Raw genomic sequence first — 27,922 nt, 5'->3', positions numbered from 1 at the left:
AACTAAGAAAAACAGATCAAATATTTTATTTAGCTATTTGTTTCTCCAACAAACCCAAAAGTTTGTTTTAAATAAGACACTGAATTTAGATATTTAATATTTGATTCTAATGTTTTAATTTGAATTTGGTGTGAAACTGTAGGCTAAAATGTGCTTTATAAATACAGATTATTGTTGTTGTTACAATAAAACACCTTTTTTGGTTTTTAAAAATATCAACTTGATATTTTTCACAATTTCTGAATTGAGAAAAGTTACAAAAGTGATTCAGACTGTTTGAAATGAAAAACACAGAAACATAAATCAGGTTTTTAATAAAAAGCAATTAAAAACAAACAGAATTTAAATGAGAAGGGGGAGGGGCGAGGCGGCCACCTCCATGGCAACAGAACAACAGAGCACTGAGAGGCAGACAGGACGGTGGGAGAAACGGGATAAAAGAAGTGGATCTGCAGCAGCAGGTGAGGAGCAAACAAGGCGGCACGTCTTCTTCACTTTTATAGTTTCAGGTAGATTTTCTGAAAGTCATGCTGACTGTTCACCAACAATAATAAACTGTTGATTTGTCTGAATCATAACAAGCAGCAGAGAGCTGTGAGCAGATGTTAGTGCCCTGGGTTTCATCTGTGAGGCTACATACAGGTTGCCCTTATTGGTGGAGGTTGGTGCTGTATGCAGCCTGTAGACACTACTCAGGGCTGAAGAAGTAATGCCAACCTCATTGCTGATTAATGTGTTTTATTTGCAGATAATATTCTCATAAAAAGTGACTAGAATTGAACATTAAAGAATCAGACAGTAAAGCTCAGAGCTCTATTATTAATTAGTTTTAAAGATGTAAATACAACATGATCACATCAGATGCAGCTGCTTCGGTGCAGTAGGGCTCACTGAGCGGTTTGGTGAGGATGGAAACGATGTGAATAAAATGCTGCAGCTTTTACAGTCACCTGATCTCAACCCAGTTTCACACCCGTGGAAGGTTTTGGACCAGCCTGTAAGACAACGCTCTCCACCAGCATCTCCATCAGACCAGATGATATAATATAAACCTTCATCTTCAGATCTGTGTAGTGATGTCTGTCTCTGATGCTATATGTCCTTTTCTTATGTCTGGCTGTGTTTGTGTTCACTTCTTACCGGAGTAGATCGCCATTGTAACTTATACTGAACACCTAACCAGCTCCGGAGCAGGTTTCGTTGGAGATAAGAGATCAACGCATATAAAAGCACCGCCTATATAGACTACTGACCAATCAATTCTCTTGGAAAATGGCATCACCATACATAGAACATCCTATTGAGCTCGGTGTCTCCTGCCCCTTCTGTCTGTAACAGAAGACCGGACCTCACCGTAGGACGACCAGCATGAGTGCCACGGACCCTTTCCAGGAGCTGGTGGATCTCCTTCGCCGACGATCGTTCCAAGGTGGCGTTCATCATTTCACAGCTCAATGGACACGTACTACAATGGGCTGAGACGATACGGGCACAAAATGGACCCGTAACTCACTCCCTGAATAACTTCGTCTCCCATTTCAAGGAGGTATTCGGAAGACCGGCTGGCGATTCATCTGCGGGTGAACGCCTCTACCATATCAAACAGGGTTCCAGACCGGTAACCGACTGTGCCCTTCAATTCTGGACCCTCACGGCAGCTAGTGGATGGAACGAGCAGTCGCTTATTGGCACATTTCGCCAGGGATTGGATCCCAGGATACGCCTCCATCTCGCCACATACGAGGATACCATCAGCCTCAAACGGTTCATCCAGCTGTCAATCAGAGTCGCCACCCGTATGCAGGTGTGTTTAGAGGAACACCAGGGCCAGTCGTCATCCACACCATCCCTCCGCCAGCCACAGATCTGCAGCCCTCTAGAACCAGACCACGATCCCATGCAGCTGGAGAATAACAGACTAACCCCCGCTGAGCGGCAGAGGCGGCTGTCCCGAGGCTTGTGTTTGTACTGTGGTGCTGCTGGGCATGCCATATCTTCCTGCTCCATCTATCCTTTCAGCCTATAGTGAGTGCCATCCTTCCATCGTTTAAGAATATGAAGCCCCTCTCCACTGTGGTAACACTCATTACTCCTGCTGTATCTACCCCAGTACATGCACTCATCGACTCCGGGTCATCAACTTCATCTCTGGTACCCTCTGCCGCCAGCTCAACCTCAAAACCACCATCACGCCGACCGTCTACCAGATCTACTCCGTGACAGGCAGACCACTCATCCACGTACATGTCCAGGTATGTGCTGGTCCTGTTAAACTCCAGGTAGGACTACTGCATGAGGAACAGCAACATCTCCTGGTTCTGGAGGGTTCCACCACTGAGGTGATTTTAGGGCGCTCATGGTTAGAACAGCATAGCCCCTTCATCTCCTGGACCACTGGTGAAGTGGTGAAGTGGCGCAACTCCTGTTTCCCAGACTGTTTCTTTCGCCTACCCCAGCCTTCTACTCCTCGCCGCAAGACACTTCCTGTCTGCACCACATCTGTAGAGAGTCCGCGAGAGAAACAGTCTGTGGATATCCCACCCTGCTACGCCTCCTTCCACGATGTGTTCTGCCCTAAGAGAGCTGCTAAGCTGCCTCTACACCGACACTGGGACTGTGCCATTGACCTGCTGCAGGGTGAGCCAGTGCCCCATGGAAAGATCTACTCTCTGTCCATTCCAGAGCAAAAAGCCATGGAGGAGTACATAGAGGAGGCATTAGCTCAGGGTTACATCTGGCCCTCCACTTCCCCTGCGGCGTCCAGCTTCTTCTTCGTGGCCAAGAAGGATGGAGGCTTGCGGCCTTGTGTGGACTACTGGGGTCTCAACGGGATCACCGTTAAGTTCTGCTATCCTCTTCCCCTCGTCCCAGCAGCGTTAGAACAGCTCCACGGTGCCACTGTCTACACCAAGTTGGACCTCCGCAGCGTCTATAAGATACGTGAAGGGGATGAGTGGAAGACTGCATTTGTGACTCCAACCGGACATTATGAATACCTTGTCATGCCATATGGCCTGGCCAATGCCCCCTCCATATTCCAGGATTCCATCCACGAGGTGCTCCAGGAGTTTCTCCATAAGTTCGTCTTGGTCTACATTGATGACATACTGATCTACTCTCGGAGCATGGCCGAACATTGCCACCATGTTGCGGAGGTCCTGCAATGCCTGAGAGAGTTCCAGCTGTTCCTCAAGGCGGAGAAGTGCTCCTTCCTCCAACCCTCAATGCAGTTCCTGGGTTACAACATTAGTAGCAGAGGCATCCAGATGGACAGGGGTAAGAGCGGTGCTGTCCCAACAGCAGGGTACCCCAGCCAAACTCCATCCGTGTGCCTTCTTCTCCCGGAAACTCAGCCCGGCGTAGAAGAATTACGACATTGGCAACAGAGAACTCCTAGCCATCAAACTGGCCCTTGAGGAGTGGAGGCATTGGTTGGAGGGTGCGAAACATCCCTTTACAGTGCTCACGGACCACAAGAACTTGGAGTACCTCAGGGACGCCAAACGATTGAATCCCTGTCAAGCTCGCTGGGCAATGTTCTTCACACGGTTCCACTTCAGCATCTCTTATCGCTCCGGTCCCAAGAATGTGAAGGCAGACGCCTTGTCCCGGCTGCACTCTTCGGAGGAACCCGTGACAATTCTCCCCGAGTATGTAATCGTGAGTTCAATTCAATTTTATTTATATAGCGCCAATTCATAACAGAAGTTATCTCATTGCACTTTTCCTATAGAACAGGTCTAGACCGAACTCTTTATAATATTAATTACAGAGACCCAACAAATCCCACCATGAGCAAGCATTTGGCCACAGTGACAAGGAAAAACTTCCTTTAAGAGGCAGAAACCTTGGACAGAACCAGACTCAAAGGTGGGCGGCCATCCGCCGCTGCGGTGTTAGGTTTTGAGAGGGGGCAGAGGGAGGCACAATGCAAAGACCACGTAGAATTATAATTTTTTTTTTAAATAGTAGAATAGTAATTGTAGTGTTAATATTAATAAATTAGCAATAATAGGAATGACAGCTATAGGAAGAATAATGTCAGCATCAGTAACAGAGCCAATAACAACAACTGTAGTAGCAGTTGTCGAGCAGGAACACGGGGGCAGCAGGTGGCCCACAACCACAGATTCAGACTCTGCAGGAACACGGGGGCAGCAGGTGGCCCACAACCACAGATTCAGACTCTGCAGGAACACGGGGGCAGCAGGTGGCCCACAACCACAGATTCAGACTCTGCAGGAACACGGGGGCAGCAGGTGGCCCACAACCACAGATCCAGACTCTGCAGCTCCGGAGGCAGAAATACCTGCTGAAAGCGACAGAAGGAGAGAGGAGAGAAACGAGAAAGCACAGAACTACGGGAGAGAGAAAATGTCGAGTTAGTAACATGCAGTAATGGGATAAAAATGCACACAGATGGAGAGGGAGAGGAGGAGAGAGGAAAGAGGTGCATCATGGGAAGTCTCCCAGCAGTCTAGGCCTATAGCAGCATAACTAAGGGATGGTTCAGGACTCACCCAAGCCAGCCCTAACTATAAGCTTTATCAAAGAGGAAAGTCTTAAGCCTACTGTTAAATGTGGAGATGGTGTCTGCCTCCCGAACCCAAAGTCGGACCTGGTTCCACAGGAGAGGAGCTTGAAAACTGAAGGCTCTGGCTCCCAGTCTACTTTTGGAGACTCTAGGAACCACAAGTAACCCTGCATCCTGAGAGTGCAGTGCTCTAGTCGGATAATAAGGTATTATGAGATCTTTAAGATACGATGGAGCCTGACTGTTAAGAGCTTTGTAGGTGAGGAGAAGGATTTTAAACTCTATTCTGGATTTTACAGGGAGCCAGTGCAGAGAAGCTAAAATTGGAGAAATATGATCTCTTTTCCTGGTTCTTGTCAGTACACGTGCCGCAGCATTCTGGATCAACTGGAGAGTCTTAAGGGACTTATTCGGGCAGCCGGATAATATGGAATTGCAGTAGGCCAGCCTAGAAGCAACAAATGCATGCGCTAATTTTTCGGCATCATTTTGAGACAAGATGTGTCTGATTTTTTGCAATGTTGCGTAGGTGAAAGAAGGCAGTCCTTGAAGTTTGTTTCATGTGGGAGTTAAAGAATAAATCTTGATCAAAGATAATGCCAAGGTTTAGATATTGTGTCTTGGAGGTGTTTGGGACAAAGTACAATAACTTCAGAGTTTAACATCAGAAAGTTGCAGGTCATCCAGGTCTTTATGTCCTTAAGGTATGCTTGAAGTTTAGTTAACTGGTTAGTTTCATCTGGCTTGATCGATAGATATAATTGGGTATCATCTGCATAGCAATGAAAGTTTATGGAGTGCTTCCTAATAATATTGCCTAAAGGAGTATCAAGCCCAGCCTGATCCAGGTAATGGACCACCCGACCGGCTGTTCGTCCCGGACACGGCACAATCCCAAGTACTCCAGTGGGGGCACACTTCCAAACTCTCCTGTCACCCTGGTATTGGTCACACCCTGGACCTACTTAAAAGACACTTCTGGTGGCCCACCATGGAGGCTGACACCTGGGATTTTGTGGCAGCCTGCACCATCTGCGCCCGGGGAAAATCCTCTCATCGTCCTCCTGCCGGCTTGCTACGGCCTCTGCCCATTCCCAGCCTCCCATGGTCCCACATAGCTCTGGACTTCGTGACCTCCATCCCAAGGTAATACAATCATTCTCACCGTGGTGGACCATTTTTCCAAGGCTGTTCACTTTGTGGCGCTCCCCAAACTCCCCACAGCCCACAAAACAGCTGACGTCATGGTCGACCAGGTTTTCCGCCTGCATGGGATAGCAGATCAATCGTTTACCTTAGTGGTATAACTCTTCGGCTCTTGTCTGCCCTTCTAAGTAATTACCTGCATGTTATCAGAACGCCTGATTAACCTGTTAAACTTCCTGTGCCAGGTTCACTCGTGTCACCTGCCTACGCGTTGCCCAGCGTCTTTCCAGGAGAACCGCAGCTCTCAGCTGCCTTGTCTCAGACTGCATTCCTGTCTTGGCCTGACTGCTCTCCTCAGCCTCGTGGTCTGCTGTCTACCTCCAGTCTACCGGCTTCCAGCCTTACCTACACACTCCTGGTTCCTCATTGTGTGTTCTTCTCAATAAACGGAACCTACTACTGCACACTCGCTGTCCTGGTCGTGCTTTTGGGGCCCAGCACCGGTATCCCATAACAGCAATGGGCGGGAATCAATGGACGGATGCAGCTCGATTGGCCAAAATTAAAGCCTCAGGCAGCAACGAGCAGTCACTTCAGCTTGCTTAATTCTGTTTGAAAGGAGGAGTGACCAATCACACATTTGTTCCGTCATCACAAAGCCTGCAGTCTTTAAATAATTGCACACTCAAACTTCAACCATTTGCCCCCCCTTCGTTGGATTTGAACGAAACTCGGTATGCATATTCAGGACATAGTGCTGGATGTCTCCAGAGAGTTTAATTGGGACTGCTCAAAGACATCTTGAGTTGTGAGCAAAATATATATATATATATATATATATATATATATATATATATAACTGACAACTAAGGAAAATCCCAAATTCAGTATCTCAGAAAATTAGAATATTACTTAAGACCAATACAAAGAAAAGATTTTTAGAAATCTTGGCCAACTGAAAAGTATGAACATGAAAAGTATGAGCATGTACAGCACTCAATACTTAGTTGGGGCTCCTTTTGCCTGAATTACTGCAGCAATGCGGTGTGGCATGGAGTCGATCAGTCTGTGGCACTGCTCAGGTGTTATAAGAGCCCAGGTTGCTCTGATAGTGGCCTTCAGCTCTTCTGCATTGTTGGGTCTGGCATATCGCATCTTCCTCTTCACAATACCCCATAGATTTTCTATGGCGTTAAGGTCAGGCGAGTTTGCTGGCCAATTAAGAACAGGGATACCATGGTCCTTAAACCAGGTACTGGTAGCTTTGGCACTTGCCAAGTCCTTTTGGAAAATGAAATCTACATCTCCATAAAGTTGGTCAGCAGCAGGAAGCATGAAGTGCTCTAAAACTTACTGATATACGGCTGTGTTGACCTTGGAACTCAGAAAACACAGTGGACCAACACCAGCAGATGACATGGCACCCCAAACCATCACTGACTGTGGAAACTTTACACTGGACCTAAAGCAGCGTGGATTGTGTGCCTCTCCTCTCTTCCTCTAGACTCTGGGACCCTGATTTCCAAAGGAAATGCAAAATTTACTTTCATCAGAGAACATAACTTTGGACCACTCAGCAGCAGTCCCGTCCTTTTTGTCTTTAGCCCAGGCGAGACGCTTCTGATGCTGTCTGTTGTTCAAGAGTGGCTTGACACAAGGAATGCGACAGCTGAAACCCATGTCTTGCATACGTCTGTGCGTAGTGGTTCTTGAAGCACTGACTCCAGCTGCAGTACACTCTTTGTGAATCTCCCCCACATTTTTGAATGGGTTTTGTTTCATAATCCTCTCCAGGGTGCGGTTATCCCTATTGCTTGTACACTTTTTTCTACCACATCTTTTCCTTCCCTTCGCCTCTCTATTAATGTGCTTGGACACAGAGCTCTGTGAACAGCCAGCCTCTTTTGCAATGACCTTTTGTGTCTTGCTCTTCTTGTGCAAGGTGTCAATGGTCGTCTTTTGGACAACTGTCAAGTCAGCAGTCTTCCCCATGATTGTGTAGCCTACAGAACTAGACTGAGAGACCATTTAAAGGCCTTTGCAGGTGTTTTGAGTTAATTAGCTGATCAGGGTGTGGCACCAGGTGTCTTCAATATTGAACCTTTTCACAATATTGAAATTTTCTGAGATACTGAATTTGGGATTTTCCTTAGTTGTCAGTTATAATCATCAAAATTAAAAGAAATAAACATTTGAAATATATCAGTCTGTGTGTAATGAATGAATATAATAAAGTTTCACTTTTTGAATGGAATTAGTGAAATAAATCAACTTTTTGATGATATTGACCAGCACCTGTATATCATACATAACACAACACATGCAGTATATCATATATAACTCGTATCATATGTATCATACATAACATATATATCATATATAAACTCAGATAGGCACAGAACCACCTCAGGTTTAATTCAAGCTAGTTCGGTTTTGGAAATATGAGTATGATGTATTCCTTTGAATTGTATGAGTCAAGTCAATTTATCTATAGAGCACATTTAAAAACAACAAACACTGACCAAAGGGCTTTACAGAGAGATTAAATTACAGTATTATTTGATTGATGATTACAATCAAACAAAAACACAGGGATGATCAAATATAAACACAGAAATTATCAAATAAAAACAGACATAAATAAGAGGATGTAAATAAATTAACAAAAGCATAGAATATCTTGAGAAAATCACAACACAAACAGCATTGCACAACAAATAAAATGTGTGGTCAGGCATGTCTCCATGATGACAATTAAGAGGCTAAAGAAAAGAGATGAGTCTTTAGTTTTAAAGGTATCAATGCAGGGGGAAGATCTATAAGTGTGTACGCACATAGAAGAGTAATGTATCTTGCTCACATGTGATCTGAAAAATTTAAATCTAGGTTGTGTTGTAATAGTTGAGGTGGTGCAGCTTATGTTTGAGATGAAAGACTACAGAACTGACATGGATGCTGTCAGGAGAGGATTTAAAGACAGAAATGTGTCTGCAGGATCATGAGGGGGTTTCTCTGGGAACTGGGGAATAAAGGTTGTAAGTACTTGAAAAAATGGGTCCTGGTTTCTGTCAGCTGAGAGAAAGATGCAAAACAATTATTGATAAAAATGTTGTCAAAACATTTCAAACCCTTATTATGTCAAGAGTGGATGGAACAAAGAAATGAACTGAAGAGAGGGAGTCTGTCTGAGGAGAAATGCTGCACACACTCGATTAACTACACTCTGTCCATCATAAAAGGAGTATTTAACTATTTTCTTATTATTTTTAATGAAAATTATCAGTCTGTTTCATTTATCCACTGTGACTTTTAAATGCTTCATTTCATTTATTCAAACTGTTTTGTTCTTTGCAGATTATGATTCATTGCTTTTATTCTGAAGGCCAGACACATATTTCAGAAGTTTTACTTTAAAATTCACGCTCTTATTTCACTCAGCACTAAACTGAACACTCAAATCTGTTTATTAACCTTTTATTAACAAACAGATTTGCAGTGTTTTTCTGCGCTATGATCACACGACAGGTTGTTATTATTGTAACAGTTTGACATGAACTCTGATACTGAAGTTGGTGTTTTAATGTCTCGCTGTCTGTGCTGATTAAAGCAAATTAATCTACAAATCTACAACAATTTATAAAACTAAATCAAAATTCACATGTTTTGGTGCTGTTATGAACACTGGAAAAGGTTTCATCTGGACACCTGACTGAAAAACTGTGAAGCTGTCCTTTTTTATTTATATTTTTTATCAGAATCACAGTCAACTGTAACTTGGCTCCTGATTGGTTGATGTCTCATGTGTTTCTTTAATCACCTGAAGCTGCTGCAGGTAACATGATTTTTAAAAAATTATATTTTTGTCTTAAGTAATGATGGCCTGTTTTCGTGGCAATCGGGAGGAATTTTATGGCGAAGTCCTCTTATTAGACGAGAGGAAGATCACTCTAACGGCTGAGCAAGGCATCAAGGTGAGCGAGAACTTCCTGTGTCCTGTTTTTTTTTAACCTTTTCTGTCATTTGTCTTTTTCCGTTGTTTTCACCTTTTCTTTTCTTTCTCCTTATTTCTTTTTACATCAGGAAATGTTGATCTCTCTCTCTCCTTCTCCTTTGTGTTGTGATGTCAGTCACCCGAACACTGAGGGAGAGACACAACAAGATGTTTGTTCTGTAAAGTGAGCGAGACGAAGTGAAGTCTTTTTTTTATCTTCAGAAATCTTCGAAGGCGGCGGCCATCTTGCAGCAGGTGTTTTCTCACCTGAAGGTGGTCGAAATCCAGTTCTTCGGTTTGAGATTCTGTGATAACAAACAGCAGACGGTAAGAAAAACAAAAAACTTCAAGAAAATGACAAAACAAAACAACAAGAAAACGTAAAGAGAACAAGAGAATGACAAAAAACTAAGAACAAGAAAAAATGACAAAAAAGCAACAAAAAACAAGAAAATGACAAGACGCCAAAAACAAAAAACAACAAGAAACAGGAGCACAAGAAGAAAACATCAACAAAATGACCAAAATGACAAGAAGATGACAAAAAACTATAATTAAATATTGAGTTATATTGAGTTTTATATAAAGTTTTTTATAAATGTGTTCATTTAGTTTAATTTGCTGTAAAGTGTGATTTATTTTATTGGATTGTGTTTTTGTTTCTAACAGCACTGGTTGGATCCTTCCAAAACTCTTTCACAACATCGAGACCTTGGTGAGTTTGACTGATCACAAACAAAATTACTGGAAAAAAAGGAATTTAAAAACAAACACATGAACTTGTTTTTATTTGTAATTACAACTTCTGGCTTATTGTTTAATTGTTTTTTCTGTCCCGTTTTATGTTGTTATATTTCAAATTTCTTAACTCTTTCAGTATTTTTCTATCTCTCAAACAGCCAGAATAATGTATTAATTCCTTAAATAAATCTTTTCAAATTAACTTTGTTTTTCTTCAGATTGGTGCACTGTTATTATAAATGACAAAACAAAGAAATGTCATCATTTTATTTAAAACCATTTTTTTTCTCTTTTTACTGTTTTGTCGCAGTCGGGCCGCCGTACATTTTCTACTTTGGCGTCAGATTTTACGCTGAGGATCCATCCAAACTGAAAGAGGAAACTACACGGTAAAGTCATTCCAGTGTTTCATTAAAGAAATAAATTTTTTTATTAAATAACTGAACATTTTGTAATTTGAAATATTTTGTTGTTGTCTTTGTTCTATTTTTATTCTATTATGTGTTTAAATGCTTTAATATTTTGTCTTTATTTTAGTAAATAAAAGTTACTGGTATAACTAACAACTAGTATTAAATATAACATAATATGTCTCCTTGTCAGGTATCAGTATTAGTATCAGCATTACTTATTACTATATAATTGTGTGTTTACATGCATTGATATATATATAAATTAATAAAATTAATGAAGGTAACTAACGTGTCTGCTCTGTCAGCTATCAGTTTTACCTGCAGGTTCGTCAGGACGTCCGTCGAGGTCGTCTGCCGTGCCCCCCCCACCTCAAACCTAAACTCTTCGCTCTGATGCTGCAGGGTGAGAAAACACTTTAATGTGAAATATTAATATTAAAGATTTATAAAATAATAAGCTCTAAATCAACACTTCTACTCAACACACAACATCTTAATAAAATATCCTGAATATCAGAATCAGCTATATTTCCAAGTAGATTTACACAGTACAAGGAATTTGCTTTGGTTTTTTGGTGCAAAACAATAAACATAGTAGAAATATAAAGCAAGTACTGCAGGTCAAGAATCATAAATATAAAACTGACAAAAATATATTAAAGAATATAAAAAAATATTCTAAGAAAATAATAAAGAATATGTACAATATGACTGTTATTTAAATTACAGTTTGTACGGGGGGGGTGGATGGGTATGAGTGTCGTGTCAGTGGGGGCCTTTCTTGATGAGGCCGGCTGCAGACCGTTTTGGTCCTGATGATGGGGAGCATCTGAAACGGTTCATCTTCGCTGCACGCCTCCTGGCGTAAAGGTCCTGGAGGGAAGGTAGATTGCAGCCAATCACCTTCTCTGCGGAGTGATGATACGCTGCAGGCTGTCCTTGTCCTTGGCGGTGGCAGCCGCGAATCAGATGGTGATGGAGGAGGTGAGGATGGACTCGATGACGGCAGTGTAGAAGTGCACCATCGTTGTCTTTGGCAGGTTGAATTTCGTTAGCTGCCACAGGAAGTACATCCTTTGCTGGACTTTCTTGGTGAGTTGAGGTCCCGGGTGATGATGGTGCCCAGGAAGCAGAAGGACTCCACAGTGTCGACAGGGGAGTCACACAGGGTGATGGGGGCGGGTGGGGCTGGGTTCTTCTTGTGATCCACAACCATCTCCGCTGTCTTTAGAGCATTGAGCTCCAGGTTGTTCTGACTGCACCAGTCACCAGGTGGTCAATCTGAGCCCCCTCCAGACAGAAGCAGAGTCGTTGGCTGAGAACTGGTGTTGTAGTCTCTCTGAGTCGTTTAGCTTCTCTCACCGCCTTGCTAAACCTGTACTTCGACTCTTTAAACTTGTCCCTGTCTCCACTCCTGAACGCCTCTTCCTTTTCCACCCTCAGCTGTCTGAGTTCAGCTGTGAACCAGGGTTTGTCGTTGTTGTAACTCACCCTGGTGCGTGATGGTTCACAGCAGTCCTTACAGAAGCTGAAGTATGACGTCACAGCCTCTGAACCCATCCAGACTGCTGGTAGCGGTCCTGAAAACGTCCCAGTGATAGGCACTGCTCACTGTGGTGTAACAGTGATCCAGAATATCCTCCTCTCTGGTCGGGCATTTAATTAGCTGTCTGTATTTGGGGAGTTAATGGCTGAGATTTCCCTTGTTAAAGTCACAGAGGACAGCAACTAAAGAGTCCAGGTTTCTCCGCTCCAGACACACTATAGGGTCAACGACCACGCGCTGGCCAGCTGCAGTGCAGAGTCCGGTATCGATCCACATGGCCACGTCTCTGTGAAGCATAAAACGTAAGATGAACTGCACAGTGAGCACATGTGGGAGAGAAATAGGTCCGTGTACGTTCTGGCAGTTTGTTGTTCGTTTGAAACCAAAAAAGGAAAAACAGAGCTGTTTTTCCTTTTTTGTTGTCAGAATCAAAAAATGAAAAACGAGTAAATTAAAACTAAGTTCATCATTTCTCACGTTTAGCAGACTTTGGGGGGAAATGCTGATGTGTCCTGGTCTTGAATATATCTGTACAATAATCATAGAGGCTATTAACTTGATCAGAATCAGGTTTAATGCCAAGAAGGTTTTCACATATGAGGACTTTTCCTTGTTATATTGGTGCATAATAATAATAATAATTTAAATTGTATTTATTTATAAGGACAAATCAACATTTCTGTAAATGTGCCAGTGTTAGCCAGCTGGCTCATTTTCAACTGCAGTCCTTTGGTGAGATGTTTTGAAACCTATAAAGTGATTAAATTTACAGAACGAAGACAACAAGACGCCATAAAAACAGCAACAAAACAAGAATCAATAAAATAATATATCACACACTTTTTGGATAAAAGATATTTCGTATCTAAATGTTATCCTGGTATAGATCCTGTGCTTGCTTTTCTTCAAAAAGAAAAACGAAAAAAGGAATTTGCAAAAACCCAACTTGGACTGTTATTTGAATTTGGATTCTGACAACAAAAAAGGAAAAACGGCTCTGTTTTCCGTTTTTGGTTTAAAACGATAAAACAAAATGCCAGAACGTGCATGGACCAGAATAAGACCGGTACCGGTGTGAGAAGAAGAGAAACTGAATTCACAAACAAAACAAACCAACACGCGCCAAAACACAGAGGCAGCCATCTTTAAATATTTATTTTAAGGAAAGTGAAAGGATTCAGATTTTTGGCTGATATTTGTTATTTAAACTGTGATCATATTTATATGTACATTGTTTTTTTTCTTTAATTTTAACAACAGAAAACATGTTTATAATCATTTTTTTTATCTTTGCTGTTTTTGTAATTTAAAAAAAGATTAAATTTAAAATAGGAAAAATATATAGCATAACATACATTGCAAATAATATTTTGATATAATTTAAATTGAATCAAAAATTATTGAACAACACTAAAAATGTTGTTAATTATTTATTCCGTGTAAATTGTATTTTTATAACAGAAGAAAACATAACCAAAACATCAGTGTCACAGTTTATTTATATTTATCTTTATTTCTTTCTGACTTCCCCCAGCAGAGCGAGGCGACCACAGTGAGGCGGAGCAGCTGGACTCGGAGGAGAACCACGAACTACAACGCATCTACAAAACACTCTGGTAGACAGGAAATATAAAAAATAAACTTTCTAAATAAACCAAGAAAAAAGAAAAATTAAATTACAAACTGAAAATATGAAATGTTGAAGGAGATCAGAAATCCTGTTTATGTTGGTTTAAATGTAACTGAATTTCTTATTTTAACTTGAACATTTACAGTTTTAAAATATTTCGTCTTTGCTCAAAGGGTTAGGGGTAGGGAATGCGTTAGCTCCCTACTCAATGCACCAATCACAGTGAGTCGGGACACTCTTGTCAGTAAAGATAATGCAGCACAAAAGGACATCGGAGCCGCTAGGCTCCAGCTTATCTGGAAGTCAAAGCAGTACAGCCAAAGGTCCAACTGTCCAACAGCCATGTAAACCAGTACAAGGCTGACATGGAAAAGATCAATGTCTTCCACGATGGATGCCTCAGGAAGATCTGCCGCCTCTTCTGGCCTGAGAAGATCTCAAATGAACAGCTATACAAGATGACTAAGTGCGTTGTGCTGGAGATCAAACGCCGCCGAATTCGATGGTTCGGGAATGTCTTCAAAATGGCCCAGGACCGAATCCCAAAGGCTGCACTAGCATGGACTCCATCAGGGAAAAGGAAGCAAGGTCGGCCCGAAACAACTTTGCGGCAAACTGCGACAGCTGAGTCAAAGGAGATGGACCTGACATGCGCGAGGCACAGCATGCAGCACAAGATCATCAAAGACTTGTGTCATCAGGGACGAATAGGATTAAGACTCCTGATCACACTGAGTCGCTCCCCACTCAGTAACCAGTAGCGGCTTTTAGTCACCATTAGTCGCTATCTTCAGGACTTGAAGCTCTACATTGTGAAATTCTTCTTTTTATTCTTTGGTGACATTTTTGTGAATGAATCTCGTCCACAAACAGAGCAAAACATGCATGAGGCCTGATGTTCGGGACTTGTTCCCCGTCTACCCCTGCAGTGTATCACGAGTTTTGTTCAGGAATGATTAAATCACCTCATTCACTAACATACTTTCTTTCTCTCTTCCTGTGCCTCATTGTCCAGTGGTGTCTCTCGTCCTCAGGCTCAGTGTCTCTTACTGTCTCTCTGCAGCTCTCTGCAGATGTTTGGAGTCTCTCTGTTCGCCACCTATGTAAGATCACTGATCACTGATCAATAAAGACAGCACTTCATTTTCCTTCAGTCACTTTCTTTAACTTGTTTTACTTCTTGTTGTTTCACTTTTTTGTGCTTCAACCTTCTTCTTCCGTCTCTCTCACACTGCAGGGTGAGCAAATATCTGAGCCGAGTGGATTTCTCGACATTTTTCCATTAAATATTAATAAAACATACACTATTAAAATGTCCTCAGATATTTGTTTAATGAATGTGAAACTGACACTTTAATTAATATCACATTTTAGGGTTAGGGTTTCTTTTGTTTCAGAAATGGTAGCCTGAGTTTATGTGTAATTATTTATCCGTCTTCACTTCCATGATTTCTTGCCAGGGTGAGAACCAAAGTGAGTACTTCCTGGGTCCAACTCCAGTGGGCGTGGTCATCTACAAGAACAAAGTGCTGGTGGGAAAATATTTCTGGTAGGAGTGACTCCTCACTAACTATCTTTGTTCATCCGTTAACTTCCCCTATTAGGTCCGTCCTGTCCTTTTTGTTCAGTGAGACCTCTTCACGTTGACAGTCTTTGGTGGTGGTAAATGTTTGTATAATATAAATAAACAACAGGTAAAAGGTTGTATAAATATTAATAAACACAAACAAATGTTGTATAGATATAAATAAGTTGTTTTTTGCTCTGATCATGTGACCTATCATATGATGTGTGACTGCTTTCTTCAGGCAGAGAATCACCAGAATTCACTTTAAAGACCAGACCTTTGAGCTCAGAGTCGCTGGAAAAAATGTGAGTTCCTATTGGCTGAGTGATGCTAATGCTAGCACTACTTTCAAGATTGATACCAGTCTGTAGCTGTGCAATGCTAATGCTGATGATGGTAATAATCATACTAATGATAATAAGTTTATAAGTTCAGGTAAAATTTATTGAAGGGAAACTGAAGTGTCGATAAGTAACATTACAACACTAGAATACTATATCTATTAAATGTTTCTACTATGTAAGTCAAGGAAAAACAAAAATGAATTTACCAAACTGCACTTTATGCTATTTATGGTGTACTGTGTACACCTTAAATAGCATAAAGTGCCAGTGGCGTAAGGTACGTTACGACGGGCCCCGGTGCATGCTGGTTACTAGTTATGAAGCACACACACACACACACGCACACACACACACACACACACATTTTACCAACAATGTGTTAGTTTTTACAGTCGAATGAATTACTTAGGCTATTGTATTGGGAAAGTAGAGAGGACATAAAGAAAGCTATCAGAACCACGGATAGCGCCTAAACTAGCTACCGTATATTGTATTGTCTCGTCACATGATCAATAGAGACTTGCCATTGGACAACATCAACATACATATTACGCAGCAGTCATCATTGCATATCTGTATGACAAAAATACCAAAGAAAACAAGAAATTATTCATTTAATTGAATAGTTTTTTATAGTTTATTTATAGTTTTTATAGTGTATGTAGAATAAGAATATAATTATGTTATAGATTGCTACTGACTATTTTACCAAAAAAGAAAACTATGATGGAGATGGGTTTGCCTTTTCGAGGGGATATATAGCAAATGGCGCCAATTTTTCATTTAATGTGAGTTCTTCTTTGAACACAGGTGTGTTTCCTAAGTTGCAATCTGAAATACTCGCAAGGGTCCATTCTCCGCTCTCTCTACGGGCCCCCACCCTATGGCCCCCCACCCCACGGGCCCCCACCCTATGGCCCCTACCCCACGGGCATCCCACCCCACGGGCCCCCCACCCTACGGCCCCCCACCCTACGGGCCCCCCACCCCACGGCCCCCACCCCACGGGCCCCCACCCTATGGCCCCCACCCCATGGGCCCCCACCCTACGGCCCCCACCCCACGGGCCCCCACCCTACGGGCCCCCACCCCACGGGCACCCCACCCACGGCCCCCCACCCCACGGGCCCCCACCCCACGGGGCCCCCACCCCACGGGCACCCCACCCCACGGCCCCCACCCCACGGGCCCCCACCCTACGGCCCCCACCCCACGGGCATCCCACCCCACGGCCCCACCCTATGGCCCCCCACCCTACGGCCCCCCAGGCATGCCTGTGGGGTATCAGCAAATAGAAAAGAGAAATTTGGATAAAGCTTTCAACAGCTCTTTTGCTAGTGAGCTGCTGTAGCAAAGTTTCCCCTCGGGGGATCAATAAAGTCTTTCTGATTCTGATTGTGACTGAACAGTCTAATTTTATTTTAGTGCTAAAAAAATAAAGAAAAAATATCTATATATTTTTCTGTGTGTGTGTTTCAGGGTTCAGAGACGTCCTTCTTCTTTCAGACGTTGGATCGATCCGACTGTAAACGTCTGTGGAGATGTTGTGTCGAGCATCACGTCTTCTTCAGGTAACATGAAGTTTGTTTGGAATATCACATTCTCAAACACACAGACTCGCTTATTCATATTTTGTGGATTTATTTGAAAACGACCCTCTGCGGGGACACGACTGACAAAATAATTTATTGTGTTCAGGATGTCGGAGTCGAATCCATTAACACACAAACTGAAACCCAACAGGTAAACACACATACACTCATATATAATATTAAACACACACATTTTGGTGTAATGACACTATTCATCTTTTTAACTTATTAATGTGTCTTTGTTGTGATTAAGTTGAATAATTATTTTGTTTTTTATTCTTATGTATTTTGATATATTTATTTTCTGTTCATCACATGAAGAAAAGCAAGACTGCCTTAGTTTTCTTTCATGAGATGTTATCAAATACAATTTTCATTGCTTTCCTTTTTGTTTTGTAATTTATCTATTAAATACATTTTCGCCTTATTACTTATTATTATTCACTGGTTATTGTTTATTAAAATGTTTATAAAATGTATTTAAAATGTCCTATAAATGTTTTAATAATTATGTTTTGTGTTTTTCTTTTTCTGCAAAATAAAAAAGCTCAGTTCTTTCTCTCTTTCTGTCATGTGTAGTGCTGCTTGCTCGCCCACTCTTCCTTGGCTGAATGTTGGCGTGCTGAGAAACAAAACCAACAAAACAACAAGCGATCTCTGTATGAGATCAAAACATCACAGTATGCACACTTTCTGACTATTATTGGTATAATATTATTATTATTATTATTGTTATGATCAGTATCATCATTATTATTGTTGTCTGTAGCATTATGCTCACTCAGGAGAATACATGAAACACTTATGGTCTTGTGTTGTTATATCTTGTTTCTATTCTGGACTCGTATTTAATATTTAACTTCTGGATACTTCAACGTACAAATGTTGTTTTAGTTTATTTAAGCACTTTTACTTCAGATGACACTTCCACTTTTTTTGCCGTTACACTTCCACTGCTTTCAGAGCTTAAGCTTCAGCTGTGCACAAAAATTTCAAAAGCTCAGAAAAACCTACATTTGAATATTTTCTTAGAATTATTTTCTGTATTTACTTCTAATAATTTATAATAAATATTTCATTTTAATTTTGATATTTATTGAGTCACCTGCAATTTAACAGTAAAACATTTCCTATTGATTATTAATTTTTAAATATATTCGTTTACTATTTTGTTTTTTCTAAACTATTTTGTTTGTGAACATTTCACTATCTCTGCCTTGTCTCTTCTACTCCAGCCAATCAGATAGCGAGTGAACCAATGATGATGCAGACAGCGCCACCTGCTGTTCAGAGGTGAGGGCGAGTGGGGGAAACACACTGAGCCTAACAGAGGAGCGAGAGATTTGCTTGATTTTAAAACATTTTTGATGATGTCGTGATCATGTGATGAAGTTTGTCTTGTACCTGCAGGTCAGAGGGTGGGGCAGAGCAGGACCAGGTGAAGCCCAGTGCACCATGGGAAAACAGCGGCCCTCTTAGGTAAAGCAGAAAAAACATATGTTTTCTGTGTTAGGTGTGATGTTGTTATTAAATACAACACAAGCAACGTCAGATCATATAATGTAACACTGTCAAAGAATATTTAAGTGAATGTAATCTGATTATATTATGGATGTAGAATGGTTACTGAGTGAACATAATCTGAATATAACAGAATATATGTTATGTTATATATATTATGTTGGATAATCTGATTACTTTGTGAGCTTAAATTGATAACATTTCTAATGTAATAATGTAATCTGAGTATTTATTGACTATAATTACTACGTGAATATAATTTGGTTCTAGCGGCCTTTTCAACCCAAAGTTTCCTCCAAACACTAAAGAAGAAGAACGAGATGGAGGAAGACCACAGAGGTAAGAAAGAAAGAAAGAAAGAAAGAAAGAAAGAAAGAAGGACATAAATGAATGACATGTTTCTTGTTTGGCTTTTAGGCGGAGCAGAAGTCTGGATGGAGATCGACCAGTCAGACAGCGGGGGAGGAGGTGACGGTGTCACTAACATTTCTGTTTTCTCAGTTTTAATTTAGAACATTTTTAACAAAAGAGTTTTATGAGAAACAAAATTACGTAGTTGGACAGCTATAAAATTGTACACTTTCGAAACACTGAAAAATAGATGGTTAAAGTGTGATGGAGCCGTCCCGTCACTGGCTGCTGGTACCACACACACATTCACCCATTCTCCAGGTAATCTGCGTTATTCATTGTAACAGTGCAGTAGTTCGCAGAGGGTGCATGCTTGTAGTTTTGCCTTACTCTTACCACCCGTAGATATTTTCCTCTCTGATTACCTTCTGTCTACTCACCTCTCTGTGAGTTCGGGGGCTTCCCAGATTCAAACAGTGGCAAACAAGTCTAATCAGCTGTTAAATACTATCGTAACCAGAGATTAAAAAGTCTAGTGTTTGGGAAAGACATGTTCAAAAATATATAATTATTCTTTGTATGATTTTTGTTTATTTGGAGAATAATTAAATACTAATATATAATATTTCAGTATGTTATGTAATCAATTAGCCTGATGGGAGGGGCTTCAGGTTTTTAAAGGGCCTCCTCAGGGGTGGAGGAGTCAGTCTCAGTTGGGTTACAGAGAAGCTAGCATCTACTGATTTAACACTAAAATATTTATGATAAAATAATCACAGAACTGTTGTAAATGTTGTTTTTGTAGATGGAATTTATTTTTTTTCCACATTTTTATAAATATTTTTTGCACAATTCTGCACTTTGGGAGGCCAACACAATACATTTCGTCCATCATTATATCTGTGACTGCCTGTGTTCCCTCTTTGAGAGGGTCAAGGCAGAACCCTGTGACAATGTGGTTTTGAATCTATCTAACTGTATTTTGTTAGAATAAAGCAAAGACATTTTAAATATTTTAACCTTCAAAGGTTTGAATGTTGTTAAGAGTTTGGAAAGTTTAAGTTCGGTTTTGGAAGTTTTGGAAAGGTTTAGAATACTTTAATGACCTGATTTTTCTGGTTTCTATAAACTTTGATCACCAGGTCTCGTTCCTATGGCAACACAAGCAGCGGCAGCGAATCAGAGAAGACGGCGAGTAATAGTGAGCAACGCAGAAGAAGAACAAAGATCAGGTAATTAAACTATACATCTCTCTCTGTCTTTAATGTCTCTTAACCTTTTCTATCTGTAGTCACTCCGTAAGTCTCTCTCTCTAATCTTCTTCCTGTTTTCACTTAGGGGTTGCCCAGGTGACCAGAGACCTGATTCCACCTCCTGGTCCTGCACCAGATCGTATGTAAACAAATGCTTTGTTATGGATGATAAATACTAATTCTATAATGCAAAATGCTGATACTGATCAATCTACCTGTTCAATTATCATTGCTAACACTAGTTAACTTATTTGTGAAACATTTAGGCTAATGCTATAATTTTGTGAAGTGGACCGCCAATGCTAATGCTATCAGTTTTACCCACAGACTGTATATAAAGATGGACGATAAGTCTCCACTTTACTAAATGAAGCCAAAATATCCCGGATACTGGCGCTGCCATCGTGCACTGGTGATGTCATATGGAGCCAGAGTCAGCGCAGCAGTGATCGGAGTTGGAGCCGTGGTATCGCGGTCCCGCCCACACACCCAGCCGACCCAACTGTGAGCAGGCCTCAGCTGTCAATTGTGACGTGAAACCTCCTTTTTATAGCATCAAATAACTAACTAAAACCAAACTTACCAGAAAAATGAACACTTGAACAAACTTCAGCATGAAAAGAACTACCTAAAACTTCTTTGGGGAGCCGTCATGTCGTCCATCTTTATATACAGTCTATGGTTTTACCAAATAAGTCATCAGTGATAACGCTAACAATTGTGAGATATAACAATAGTTACAAGTCCATTGCAATTCAGTTATCATCCATTTGTTGCTAATGCTAATGCTGTCTGTTCTTTATAGACGGAGTCCCAACGTCCTTACGTGGAAACACATCCAGTAAGTATGTGTGTGTGTGACAGAGAGAGAGTTTGACTGTCCACCAGCTCTGTGAGGACATTCTGACCTCTGGGGACCTTTGACCAAAAAATACATAAATAAATACATATAACAATAAACAACTAAATAATACCTGAAATAAACACATAAATATATTCATAATTAAATGAATAGATAATCAAAATGTTGGTAAGTTGGTAAGAAAACAAATAAATGTAAAGTTCTTATATTAATTAATTCCTAGTACTAGAACTATTAGAACCAGTACAAATACTAGAAGTACTTTTATAAATATTATTCAAACTAATACTGTGTGTGTGTACCTGTGTACAGGAAGCAGCTAGTGGAGCCTGACGGTTTGATTGACAGACAGACGGAGGAAATACCTTATAAGGAAGTGAGGTAAGAATGGAGGAAGGGAGGAAGGAAGGGAGGAAGGAAGGGAGGGAGGGAGGAATTAAAGTAACTTGTTTGGGTCCTATAGAGTCTCGGGGGAGCCAACAAGAACGCGTCGTTCTCCAAGGGGGCGGCGACATCATCGGTGGGCGTCGGCTTCAGACCTCCAGTAGGTGCCAATCAAATGTTTCAGTCAGCGATGTCATCAAGTAATGATTAAAATAATAAAAATTACATGATCGGTTGATCATTGTGGCATATTCGGGATTATTATTATTCTGCTCATTATGACCTGTGCTCAGGTGAGCTGCTGTTTGTCTCTTTGTATTTATTTAATTTTCCTCTGTTTTTTAGTTCAAAGACGGGCCTGGTTCCTCCTCTTCCAGTTACCAAAGCAACCAACACTTCTTGTCAATTACCCATAAGTCCCTGAGGCAGCTGTCGACTCATTCTTTACCCACTATTGCACAATTTTACATTTCTGTTGTTATTTTCCCTTTAAAAACATATTCTCCACTGTTATAAAAGTACTTTACATAAGGTATTAACAGTACTATTAAAACACAAGTTTAACTGGATTCTGCGATTCACAGTTTTATCATGTTGACATGATTTCAGTCTTCTGCTGATGAAATAGTAATGATACATGAATAATGAAATATGAGTTATGTTACATGAATAGTTTGATATTAGTATTGAAATATTAAGAATGTAATAATGTATAAAAGGTTCTGGTTCTGTATGTGGAGACACCCCAGGTGAACAGGGTAATAATCTTTAATAGATATCACCATAAACTCTTCCCCAGTTGATTACTTACAATATTTTTTTGTATTACAGGTTTTCTGAAATGTATATTTATATATGCAAATGAGGCATTATCTAATTAAAAATGTGCTAATTTGCATACATTTCCAGAACAGAAATCTGAACATTGGATAAAGCCAAGAGTCAAAGGTTTTTACAGAGGACATTTTGGATATCTCTTTTTATCAAACCATAAATCAGAAAATACTGTCAACAGCATAACATTGACATGACATTTTTTGTCATATATTTAGGAATAAAATGTTATATAAATCAGGCTATGAATGATATATGAACAAACCCCTCTTAAAAACCTTCAGAGTAGATAAAACTGAAAAGTTTGGTGTATGTAAGCGCTACTGAAGTGGAGATTTCTGGCTCAGAGTACAGAAAAAAAACTCATTTTGAGAAAACAGCCTTTAAAAATATGTCTCGTAAAATTACATACATTTTGCAAAACACTACAGGTGAATATGGTAACAATCTTAACGAATCGATATCACCATGAAACTGAAAGTGTAGTCAAATAAACACTTAAATGTGTCTCCTGATGAAGACAAACTCTCTCTGATGTCTCCTGATGAAGACGAACTCTCTCTGATGTCTCCTGATGAAGACAAACACACTAATGTCTCCTGATGAAGACGAACTCTCTCTGATGTCTCCTGATGAAGACAAACACACTAATGTCTCCTGATGAAGACGAACTCTCTCTGATGTCTCCTGATGAAGACGAACACACTAATGTCTCCTGATGAAGACGAACTCTCTCTGAAGGAGTTTCAGGAAACAGGATTCTCATGTTCATTGACTCAGTGGAATCACTGATGTTTGTGCATCTGGTGTAAAAACGTTGAGGGTGTACTGGAGGGTCACACACATGTTTATCTCTAATGTTGTTCTTACCGACCCTCCGCAGGCCTGTAGTTATTCCCGCCCTGTTCTATTATTGTTTGTTATGATTGTATGGTTTGTGTTAACATGCCATTGCAACATTGTATTGTATGCAGTCATGACAATAAAGACACTTAAATTGAATTGAAAGAGAGAGAGAGAGAGACATTGAGTTTATAGGACAGAGAGAGAGAGAGAGAGAGAGAGAGATTGAGTTTATAGGACAGAGAGAGAGAGAGAGAGAGAGAGAGAGACATTGAGTTTATATGACAGAGAGAGAGAGAGAGAGAGACATTGAGTTTATAGGACAGAGAGAGAGAGAGAGAGAGAGAGAGAGAGAGAGAGACATTGAGTTCATAGGACAGAGAGAGAGAGAGAGAGAGAGAGAGACATTGAGTTTATAGGACACACACAGAGAGAGAGAGAGTTTTCTCACAATAGTGTTTGTATCTGACAGAAACTTGGAGCAGCAGCAGAATTCTCAGGAAAATCCAACAACACAAGTTTACAAGAGAAGAAGAAGAAACAGAAGAAGACAGCAGAAGAAGGAGACAGAAGAAGAAGACAGCAGCAGAAGAAGACAGCAGCAGAAGAAGACAGCAGAAGAAGACAGCAGAAGAAGACAGAAGAAGAAGACAGCAGAAGAAGACAGCAGCAGAAGAAGACAGCAGAAGAAGACAGCAGAAGAAGACAGAAGAAGAAGACAGCAGAAGAAGACAGAAGAAGGAGACAGCAGAAGAAGAGCTGTATAAATGGATCTGTGCAGTGAGAGCGGTCTGGATCCTTTCTGGGTAAGTTTCACACAACTACTGTTTAAAAAACATCTGATTTAATAACATGAACTGTTTGCTTTAACAAGATAAACTGATTAAATGAAGCAGCAAATCACTGAATCACATGTTAAATTGTCATTTATCTTGATGCATAGTGCGCATGCGCCAACGTGCATGCTGCCCGTTGCCGTAGCGCTGTCTCGTCGTCATAAAGTTTCCCCTCGGGGATCAATAAAGTATTTCTGATTCTTTTTATTTAACTTCATTTAATGGAGACAGGACAGCAGATTTGTTTAAACCTGTTAACACACCACTCACCTGTTTACCTGTTTACAGTTGACTTACCTGTTCACAGATAACCCTTTTTACCTGTTACACTTTGCATGGTAGCTCGCTGCCCTCGGTGTGTGAGTGTGTGTGTGAATGGGTGAATGAGAGGCAAATTGTAAAACACTGAATAAAACGCTACATAAATGCAGCCATTTACCATTTACATATCATTCACCTGTTGACAGATTGCACACCTGTTTATGTGTTTTCAGATCAGTCTTTAATTGTGAGGTGTGAACATGGTGTTTTCTGGTTTCAGGACTGGAACCTGACCTGGTACACCTCCCAACCAGACCTGACCCAGTGTTTCCAGCACACTGTACTGGTGTGGTTCCCCTGTGTTTACCTGTGGACCTGTTCTCCTCTTTACCTGTTGTACCTGCAGCTACGCCCACACCGAGGCATCGTGCCACTATCCAAACTCTGCTGCAGCAAGACTGTAAGAAAACACTGCTGAGGCTAAGCTAGGTCAGGGTTTAGGACTCAGAGGTCTCTCAGGTCTAACTCTGGTCTCTGTAGTCTCTGGTCTAACACTGGCCTCTGGTCTAAACCCAGCCCCTCTGGTCTAACCCTGGTCTCTTTGGTCTCTGTTCTCAACCTGGTCTCTCTGGTCTAACTCTGGTCTCTCTGGTCTGTGGTCTAACTCTGGTCTCTAGTCTGAACCTGTTCTCTCTGATCTCTTGTCTAAACCTGGACTCTGTGGTCTCTTTGGACTCTGTTGTAGCTCCTGGGTCTCAGTCTGGCTTCCTTCAGTCTTCTGGAGATTTTTTACTTCCTGATGGAGAAGAATGAGGACATGCAGAACCACCTCTTGATCCTGATGGGTCCGCTGATCCGGAGCCTCACTCTGGTATGTCACTGGTCCTTCATACAGGTACTGGTTACCATGGCAATGGGTCAGATCCACCAATGGTTCCTCAGGATGGTCACCTGGAAACGATCAAATCAAATCAGAACCATTTCTCATTTGTTGTTCAATACGCTCACTGAAACCTCCTCCTCCTCAGGTTCTTGCTGTTGTTATAATCCAGGTAGAGAGGATGAAGGGCAGTCGTTCATCCGTCCTCCTCTTCCTCTTCTGGACTCTTCTGGTTCTTTGCTCCCTCGTTCCTCTAAAGGTTGACGTTGAGCAGATTATTGATCAGGTATCAATAATTTATTATTTATAATGTACACTATGTTATGGGTTAAATCTCCGCGGCAGGGAATGCCGCCTCTGTTGTTGGAAGGAGCAGAACTCTTCTGTTCTTCTCTTTCAGCTGCAGTATTTCACAGCTCTGTGAAGGATAAGGTTTTCCTGGCAGGGACTCGGGTCTAAATTTACTTTCCTCTGGATGTGTGAACACGTGTGTGTTAGTCATTTCTTAGAAAGCAGTTCATATGTAGTTGCTAATTACATAGAAGGTTTCCTGGAAATGACAGAAGAGTATTTCTCTACAAACTTCAATACAATTCAGTTCAGATTTATTCATTTATATAGCGCCAAATCATAACAGAAGTTATCTCAGGGCACTTTTCATATAGAGCAGGTCTAGACCGAACTCTTTATAATATTAAAAAATGAAAAAAACAGCCCTTGGACAGTCAATAAGGACCTGCTGCCTACATCTTATATATTTGTCAGAAATGTAACAGAAAAACTTAAATACATTTTTCTTTCATATATTTGTTTCCTTCAGTTGATCAAATGTTTTGTTTTTCAACATTATATAAGTTAAATATTCTGAACTTTCTTGTAACATGAACTTTCATATATCCGTTCTTTCAAATTCACTCTCATTTTCCTGTTCTTCTTCTTCTACTGAATGAAACCTTCAGAGAGTGAATCTCACCTCTGACCTCTGCTGTTTCAGGGATTTTCATCCAACGCTGTTCGCTTTTTGGCGTTCTTCATCTGTTTTTCCCTCCAACTGATCGAGCTCGTCCTCAGCTGCTTCTGTGACTGCCGACCGCTCTCTGAAAAACACACCTATGTCCAGGTACCACACGCACCTACATCCAGGTACCATATGGGATTATTTTCTTATCTTTATTCAAGAGCGTGTTCTTTTAATTTGAGAGCATGACTTATTGATTTCAGTTCAGATTTGGTAATGCTTTGCCTCAAAACCCTGCCCTCGCACTCAAACGGCCGCTGCTTGCTCTTAGATTTGCCCTCCTTCTGCTCAAACTGTGTGCTTGCACTCAGATATGTTGTTGCGTGCACAGATTTCCTGCGCTCCAGCTTCAGCCCTTCGCCTCGCGCTCAGGCTGCTTCTGTGCGCTCGTGAAACGTCTGCTCTTGGAGTTTTTTGTGCAATGACCCTGTCAAACACTAACCAATAGAATGCCAGGTGTAGTGTTGACCAATGAAATTATCCCTGCCTTGTTGTGGGTGTGTTCGCTTTACTTCTTAGAGCATCCCATATGGGCGGTTACTCTTTAACCAGGTTCATCCACTCCCGCTCTCCACGTCTTTATTATATATAACTTCCTTTGCTTTCTTTACAACTTTTGCAATAAAAGGACAGTTATTACATATGCCAGTGCCCATACCTTTTTTAAACTATAATAGCTAAATACTGTATAGGGACTCTGTCACGCCGTGTTGAATTTTGGGTGACATTTACGCCACCATGTTGTGAGGATCCCGCTGCCGTTTTCCTCAGGTAAATACTGCTAACATTATTTACTGTATATTTCTTTGTCACATAATCTTAGTTAGTTAGTATTTATGCCTAAACTCTCTAAACATACACTCTGTTTTACGTTTGTCTTTACAGGTACATGTATGAGAAGTGACGTACAGAGCCCAGTGAAGTAGAAAGTATTTGTTGTGAGGAGATACAGAGGTAACATGTTAGCATGTGCATGTAGCACAGTGTGTAGCTAATGTAAACACTTACAGTAATTACCGGGATGTGGGGGTGCAAAGTACGATATGAAACAATAGATGATGTGAAACATTAGTCAAGCAGTTATTTCTGGTAAAGACAACAAATAAACCCACTAAAGTAATCAATAGTAAGTACTGTAGCCACTGCCCCCATGTGTTAATCTGACTACACACCAGTGACACCATAATGAGGCAGCAACCTGCCTGGAATAGACTTTATCCTGTAAGTTACCGTCAACATTACTGAAAGAATTACTGATCTTATAAAGTAACTTGCTCATGTAGTTGAAAACCTGCTCAGTAACCAAAGTTTCTGCAGCCACTGTGAGGACTGTCCATGTTTCAGAGTAACTTGGATCTTTTCGCTTGAGAAGTTT

The 27,922-nt window shown here is 40.9% G+C and overlaps 1 protein-coding gene and 1 long non-coding RNA gene across 5 annotated transcripts; one reads left to right on the top strand and one right to left on the bottom strand.

Moving 5' to 3' along the window:
* The first annotated feature begins 438 nt into the window (after nucleotides 1–438).
* epb41l4a (erythrocyte membrane protein band 4.1 like 4A) lies at nucleotides 439–24,319 on the top strand. 4 transcript variants are annotated; one of them, XM_044175034.1, is made up of 22 exons: nucleotides 439–509; nucleotides 9,551–9,651; nucleotides 9,894–9,998; nucleotides 10,341–10,386; nucleotides 10,723–10,801; nucleotides 11,131–11,228; nucleotides 13,906–13,987; nucleotides 15,017–15,104; nucleotides 15,462–15,550; nucleotides 15,810–15,873; nucleotides 17,392–17,483; nucleotides 17,611–17,655; nucleotides 18,084–18,184; nucleotides 18,740–18,797; nucleotides 18,915–18,983; nucleotides 19,296–19,364; nucleotides 19,443–19,493; nucleotides 20,519–20,608; nucleotides 20,715–20,768; nucleotides 21,435–21,470; nucleotides 21,804–21,872; nucleotides 24,025–24,319. In XM_044175034.1, exons 2-22 carry the CDS (start codon nucleotides 9,553–9,555, stop codon nucleotides 24,317–24,319), a joined length of 1,779 nt encoding a protein of 592 aa, XP_044030969.1. In that variant the 5' UTR covers nucleotides 439–509; nucleotides 9,551–9,552. The 4 variants fall into 4 exon arrangements, 3 of the variants coding, with proteins under 3 accessions (XP_044030969.1, XP_044030971.1, XP_044030970.1); XR_006375586.1 differs by lacking the exons at nucleotides 439–509; nucleotides 24,025–24,319 and adding exons at nucleotides 20,957–21,133; nucleotides 21,955–21,976 and having other exon boundaries at nucleotides 9,553–9,651; XM_044175036.1 differs by lacking the exons at nucleotides 439–509; nucleotides 24,025–24,319 and adding exons at nucleotides 21,955–22,035; nucleotides 22,221–23,711 and having other exon boundaries at nucleotides 9,553–9,651.
* LOC122865962 lies at nucleotides 8,071–12,670 on the bottom strand. Its single transcript, XR_006375587.1, has 3 exons — nucleotides 11,553–12,670; nucleotides 11,144–11,221; nucleotides 8,071–9,976 (listed from the first exon to the last, which is right to left on the bottom strand). It is a non-coding gene; the product is annotated as an uncharacterized LOC122865962 (long non-coding RNA).
* Nucleotides 24,320–27,922: the final 3,603 nt, after the last annotated feature.

The sequence above is a fragment of the Siniperca chuatsi genome, linkage group LG18 (genome assembly GCF_020085105.1).
Source record: "Siniperca chuatsi isolate FFG_IHB_CAS linkage group LG18, ASM2008510v1, whole genome shotgun sequence".
Classification (NCBI taxonomy): Eukaryota; Metazoa; Chordata; class Actinopteri; order Centrarchiformes; family Sinipercidae; genus Siniperca; species Siniperca chuatsi.
This window is presented reverse-complemented; position numbering and strand designations above follow the sequence as displayed.

Coding starts and splice junctions, on each gene's coding strand:
- epb41l4a (XM_044175034.1), top strand. CDS start 9,553: ATGATGGCCTGTTTTCGTGGCAATCGGGAGGAATTTTATGGCGAAGTC. Junction 9,999..10,340: donor GTGATAACAAACAGCAGACG/GTAAGAAAAACA, acceptor TGTTTCTAACAG/CACTGGTTGGATCCTTCCAA. Junction 18,798..18,914: donor GCGCCACCTGCTGTTCAGAG/GTGAGGGCGAGT, acceptor TTGTACCTGCAG/GTCAGAGGGTGGGGCAGAGC.